The 6,818-nt window shown below is 47.6% G+C and overlaps 1 protein-coding gene across 1 annotated transcript; it reads right to left on the minus strand.

Annotated features, from left to right (window-relative positions):
• Nucleotides 1–551: 551 nt before the first annotated feature.
• Nucleotides 552–4,061, minus strand: Kcne4 (potassium voltage-gated channel subfamily E regulatory subunit 4). Its single transcript, XM_028884095.2, has 2 exons — nucleotides 3,612–4,061; nucleotides 552–3,000 (listed from the first exon to the last, which is right to left on the minus strand). Exon 2 carries the CDS (start codon nucleotides 2,972–2,974, stop codon nucleotides 2,462–2,464), a length of 513 nt encoding a protein of 170 aa, XP_028739928.1. The 5' UTR covers nucleotides 2,975–3,000; nucleotides 3,612–4,061; the 3' UTR covers nucleotides 552–2,461.
• Nucleotides 4,062–6,818: the final 2,757 nt, after the last annotated feature.

Below are 6,818 nucleotides of genomic sequence, written 5' to 3' on the forward strand. Positions count from 1 at the left end.
GCAGGCTGGCCATATCTCAGCCTGTGAGACAGAGATACAGCAAGACTAAGAGGGAGAGAGACCTACGAGTCATTCTTGCCGTGGAGGAGTCGGAACGGAACACCAGCTGTGGACTTTGCGTTCGACTGCGTTCATAAGTCTGTTCAGATGGCAACTCCCTGCCCATTAAGCCTGCTCTGCCGGGGCCACACATGTGGATGACGTGGGCCAAGTCAGTGTGCAAATCAAATGTTTGCTTGCAACCAAATTTGGAGAGACAGCTTAGCAGCACTTGCCAAGCCACTCACATTCAAGTCCAAAAGCTCCTGGGCCTTTTCAGAAGGTGATGTAAGACCATCCTTGGCTTCTCTTCCAATTCCTACAAAGTGGATCAAAGGTTAAAATGACACTCAATGCTCACCCTGTGGCAAAAGACATGCCTGACCCCGGAATGAGTAGAATCCAGTAACAGCTTGCAATAGCATAGAAACTAGGAATTATATAAATACACACACACACACACACACACACACACACACACACATTTTATAGGATCAAAGAAATACAACTTCTCAGGGAAAATGTGTTTATTTAAATTAAAAAATATTGTGAAAATTACAAACCATTAAATACAAAAGACAATTGTCTACAACTCAACGTACTGGAAGGAAGTATATACATCACTTTGTAACAGGCGCAGACAGACTTGCACCAAACCAGGATTAAGCAATGGAAAATGTGACCATGCACATGTCTGTCGCAGTAAAGTTTCAGAATTCAAGTGATTCCAGGCAAGAGGCCAAGCTTAACTTGGCTTCTTTCAACTTCAACGGCCCCCTTTGGAGTTGATCCACACTCTGAATCTTAAAGTGAACAGAAGGCCCCTTTGCCCCTCCGACATAAATTACTCTACCTCCGTGTCAAAAACTGATTGAAAAACCAGCTCCTATACTGTGAGTCCCTCATGGGGACAGTAGTAACTGCTTTGTCTCCAATCTAGGGAGAGTTAGGATAAATAAAAATTAAAAAGGTTTTTTTCCCTAGAGTCAAACTTGGCCTTTTGGGGTTTTTCTGCTTCCTTCTAAAGGTCTGCAGTGGGCAAGAGAGCCTGCTCTGGCCACACGGAACACTGGCAGGCGGTCCTGAGAACCTCCTTTTAGCCTTCTCTTCCCCTCAGCCGGGAGTGCTCACATCCTGCCATCCACGGAACTCTGCAGAGGAAGCTATACTATCTGCCTCCTCGGTCCCATCCTGGGAAAGCTAAAGTAAGGAGGACTGCTGATCGGCCCCAAATTCCCCAGTCACACTCTCTAGTCTCCAACTGCGCCTTTAAGTCAACACATCCTTCTCCAGACTAAGCAGCCAAAGGGGAAATACTTGGTCCAAACTTCCTCACACCAGGCTGTGGAGGATTGATCACACAGAACAAAGTCTAAAGATGTCCTCCCAGCCCCCTGAGGCTGCACGGCCCCAGGAGCCTCATGAAGGCAATGAACCTTATGAGGACATGCCACCAGGACCACACAGTAAATGATCGTCGGGACTCAGATCAAGAAGCACAGTGTTTGGACCCCAGCCCTGTTCAATCTCTCCTGAATATGCCCTTCTAGGTCTCAGCTACGTGACAAAACCCCACATGATGAGGCCCACATGTGTCCTCTCTGGCCTCGGAAAACTAGGCTGGGAAAAAGAGCCACAGCAGAGCCATCGATGGTTTGGCCTTGGCTAACCCCCACGATTACCCAATCTGGAAAGGTCAGCAGGACCACCCTGAACGTAGGCTTCGAGTCTGAGGAAGCTCACTGGCAGAGAAAGCCATGCTCACCTGCAATGCTGTACCGTCACAAGTCAGAGTTCAAGCTCACGGGTGAGACCAAAGCTCAAACTAGGTCATAGCTTACAGCCCCGGCTAGTGTGGACATATGTACACCCTGCTTTCTCCCCTCACATTGTGCAAACAATCTGGGTTCTTCCTCCAGCTTTCTCCACATAAAAATTTCCCCATCAAGCATTCCCCCTCCTAATCCAAAAGACACGTGTAATTCTCTGTGACCAAATGTCACAGGCACACAATAAAGATACTCACAGCCAATCAGATCTAGAAGAACAAAGCTCTAGGCAAATTAAGCAAATCAAAAGTAGTCCTTCAGCCTGCCCTGGGCAGTTGTCAGCCCTGGGCACAGACAGATGCTGTAGAAGTTACCCAGGGCATCCAGTGAAAAACAACACATTCTCCAGCCAGATGCTGAACAAGGACCCCAACACCCAGACCCCAGAGTAAATGGTCATGCAGTGATGGGTCCGAACCACAGGAACCTCCAGGACTCCAGTTGAGCCTTGTCTCTCCCTGCCCCATTTTGGGGGCTTGCCCACCGTCTGTTCAAGGTGGCAGCTGCAGAGCAAAAGTGAAACCAGGCACTTCACATACGCCTTTCCTCGGTCAAGCGTGGCTTACGGAGCCACCTCCAGAGGCCTGGGGGTGCTAGGAATTCCGATGAATGTTTTCTGAAGACCCTTCACTGCTTTCATTGAGAGGTGTCTCGGAGGTCTCCTCCAGCTCATCGTCAGCTCCTTCCTCCTGGATGGTGAGGTGCACATCTGGGGAGGAGGACTCAGAGCTCACACTGTCCCCTTCCATTGAGCAGAGGGTGCAAGACAGTGCAGGCGCCACGCTCTCTTGCAGCATATTCAGCATCATGGGCACCTGTGCTGACCTCAGGCCCGACATCATGGGCAGCGGCTTCATAGCCTCCCCCCACAGCCTCTCCTCATCTTTGTACAGCAGCAGGAGGCTAGACTTCTTCTCCCGTCTCTTGGATTTCATGTAGCCCAGCATGATTCCGATCAGGAAAATGCCATAGAAGGACATAACGACCAGGATATAGAAGTATTCATTGCCATTACCACTGCTGTTACTAGGCACATGGGACTCGAGGGGGCTGCTGGAGGCTGCAGCGCTCGGGTGTGTACTGTTCAGAGGCTCCATCCTCAGCATTGAGATGCCGCTCACACAGCCGGGGTCTGGGGAGAAAGCTGCAAGTTAGACCTTCCACATGGATCCGCAGGAGAGCAGAAGCCAAGCGCATGGCTCAGGAAGTTGCAATAGATCAAAAGAAGTAATTAAGAACAGGAATGAGAGAAATAACAGGATGTAAGGCATCTCATCAAACAGTTAACAGGGGTTTGCTCTGAGAGCTTGGAGCAAGTCAGAGAAAATATGGGAGGGAATGAAAGAAGAGTGAGAAAAACTTTCATCAGATAGAAGAAAGATAGATGATAGATAGATAGATAGATAGATAGATAGATAGATAGATGATAGATAGATAGATAGATAGATAGATAGATAGACTTTATTTGCATTTCAGAAAATAACCATGCATTAGTTCCAAACTTGAAACATTATATACCATATAGAGATTCAGAGAAAAAAATAACAACTTTGAAAGGCATGCTTTAATGGGCAGGGCAAGAGCAAACTTAACATTTTGTTTCAAAAGCTGCAACTTTCTTATATTCGAAGTAAAGCTTCCTTAAAAGAAGAAAAAAAAAAAAAAGCAAGAAAACTTTCCCTACTAATAGTTAAAACTATGCGTCTTGCACGTCTCGGAAGAGAAGGAGTCTCGCTAACTTACCGAAAGCTGACAGTTCGTCCCAAGTGTGGAACTCCTAAATGGCTGAATCGGAGGACGTTTTTCTTCTGGGTCGGGCTCTGCGCTCTGACAGCCCCGCTGCTGTCCTTGGGATATATAGTCAAGAAATGCATCGTCACGTGTTCCGGGAGGAAAATTTACAACAGAGGTTGACTGTGGCGGAGCGAGCAGTGAACTCGGGGCACTGCAGTTCAACTCTCTGAACTTTGCAGCTGCGGAGAGGAAAAAGAGGGGGAGGTAGCAGCCGCTTGCTCCTCCCGCCCCAACTCAGAGCAAGAGGCTTCTTCAGGTGGCCAAAACGATGTGCGGAGGAAAGAGCGTGCTCCACTGAGATGTCACCCCAAAGCCTACTCTCACTAACAAGGAGTTTATGTTTCGTTTTCCTTGCAGGAAATAACCAGTATGTCATCCATAGGTTGTCAGAGGAAATCCAATCCTGTCATTAGAATGAAAGACAGTTGAATGAAAGCAAGGGCAGAATTTACAGTGAAGGAATAATGGCTTCCGTTTTAAGTTCTTCCACTAATTGATAAGCCCTTCCTTATTCGATGCCTTGGACTAGTACAATAAAATTGGTAGCTAGTGAGGGACAGGACTGTTCAGCAAGCAGAGTCCTAAGAATCGTATTTTAAGTTCATTTCCTCTTACCACTCTAAAATGCAAGGCTGGCTAGTGCAGGTTAGCCCTTTAAAAGCATGGAAGTTCTACCTGCCTCCACCAAGCCTGCTAGTGCAGGTTAGCCTTTAAAAGCATGGAAGTTCTACCTGCCTCCACACCAAAGGCTGGCTAGTGCAGGTTAGGCCTTTAAAAGCATAGAAGTTCTACCTGCCTCCACACCAAAGGTTGGCTAGTGCAGGTTAGCCCTTTAAAAGCATAGAAGTTCTACCTGCCTCCACACCAAGCTCACAAATACATTCTTAATAGAATCTTTTAGATTCTACCCAGGGATTGGTGGACATCTGTAATCCAGTAGTTGAGGGGCTGAAGCAAGGGGACCATGAGTTCAATGTCAGCCTGGGCTACAAACGTAAGCCCTGTAGGAAAACAAAAATCTTCCAGATTCTCTTTAGTGGACTGTGTAAAGTGGAAACGTACTGGTGGGAGCCATTGAGAGCTCCATCCTGCCTCCCACAGCCATGCCTCTGAAACAGTCACACGGACTATTCACACATGGCTGTGTATCTCAGGCAGGTCGTGAGAGAAGCAGGCATTCTCTCAGTGAGCCCCCAAATACGGTTTAAGTTCTAAATACCGAGGTGGGCCCCATGTTTAAAAGGCTGCTGTGAGTGACATGGGAAGAGCCACCAAGGACTTGGTCGCCAAGTCACTTGCTTCCTGGGATGTTTACTCTAAAAGGCTGTCATTCTAAGTCCAAGTAAACTGGCAGTAAACTGGCCTTTACCTCCAGCTGCCTCCGATCTAGGAGCTGCAGCTGCACTGGCATGCAAGCCGACTCTAAACAAAGCATCACTGTTGGGTCTACTGTCATCAAGTTGAAGCTGAGGAGAGCAATGGGAACTTTCCTCTGACTGTACAAAACACACATGGTCCATGTGCTAGAACTGTCCTTGTGAGTCTGGGTCCATGACTGAGGCGAATTCTGACGGGCATCCTGGGAAAAGAGTTGAACTAAGGGTCCATGGTCCTGAACTACTCACCTGATGCTTTGGTCTGTGGTCACGCCAAAACTCCCCAGATGGCACTGAGGTGTTACCTGCCGTTGATCCCAACACCAAGGTCATTCATGCAATGACATTTTGCTCATATCAGTACAGCTGGGCTCACCACTCTGCCTGTTCAAAACTCAACAGCCACATGGTAGACCTGGCCTTTTCCAGCCATCCTCCACATAGACGCTGGCAATCGTCCATCCATATGTGCCTGTGGTGGCTCATCTGGAAGACTGGAGTAGGAAGGACCCATGAGAAGCATTCCTATTGGTATTTGCTATAGTATTATTGCTCATGTACCTTGGGATGGATAAGATTAGTCATCACCAGGGGAGGGGAAGTTGCCAGGCACTGCAAACTGGAAAAGACAGGTAGGAATATGTGTCTCCAGGTTTAAGAAGGGGTGGCCACACAGCCAGGTGTCTGAAAGACAAGTAAAGGCTGAGTAGCCAACAAAATGAATCCCAGGCCTGAGCCTACAGCCCCAAGGCACTAAAACCAAGAACAGAACTGTCTTCTGGAACAAATCTAGAAAGGAGACCAAAGGACTAAGAAACTAGAAACTGGGAGAGTCAAGCCCAGTGCAGAGATTGTCACAGGCATCGGAGAAAGAAGGACCCATGAAACCACAGACTGCCTGTTGGTGACCCTGTGACCTCTGGTGCCCCCGAGTGCTGCAGGGATCTCTCTAGGAAACAATTCAAGGAAAGCATTGAGCACTGTCGTCAGGCAGAGATGATTGCTCAATTTATGTGTTTTGCTGTCATGGTTGGGTAACCTCCCCCGCCCCACCGCGCCCCAGCCATTACCTAAGGCTTCTGGTAGCTTCCTAGTGTACAGACGTCTCTCTCCAGACTTTCCATCGCTGCTCGTCCTTGCTAACCTCCCCCACCCTGGGAATGAAACTCAAGATCTGGGCTTGCAAGCTCCTGGCCTCACTTGGTCTTCTCCCCAGGACTTCTTCACAGCCAGGTGTTAAGAACAGTGGCTCTGAGCAATGGTGTTAATGAGAGAACTGAGCGACCTTCTAGAAGGTGTGTTCTGTCTGGGCATGAGAGTCAATAATCATTCACTTTGTGCCACAGCTTCAGGAGGCAGCCATGATAAGGAAATGAACCCATATCAGAAACACTTTTTTCCATGCTGCAGCTAACACTTCCATTTTCTTAACGGAAATGTGTCTTAGTTCTGGACCAACTTCTCACGAGTGTTTATGGATGTGCTTTATGAATCTTGCCCAAGAAACGTTTCCTTAAACTATTGTTCTCTAGAATTTCACTCAATTTTTCTACAGTTTTTATAGTTGTTTTATAGCTGAAACAATGATCTATTTCAAGCTAATTTCATTTTATGATGGACAGTATTGAGTCAAGATATGTGTCTGCGTTGCACATGCGTGTGTAAGTATGCTCACAACTGTGAGTGCATGTGGAGGTCAGCAATAGACACTGAGGTGTCTTCTTCAGTCACACACACACACACACACACACACACACACACACACACACACACACACACA

This window comes from Peromyscus leucopus, chromosome 13, assembly GCF_004664715.2.
Source record: "Peromyscus leucopus breed LL Stock chromosome 13, UCI_PerLeu_2.1, whole genome shotgun sequence".
Lineage (NCBI taxonomy): Eukaryota > Metazoa > Chordata > Mammalia > Rodentia > Cricetidae > Peromyscus > Peromyscus leucopus.

Coding starts and splice junctions, on each gene's coding strand:
- Kcne4 (XM_028884095.2), bottom strand. CDS start 2,974: ATGCTGAGGATGGAGCCTCTGAACAGTACACACCCGAGCGCTGCAGCC.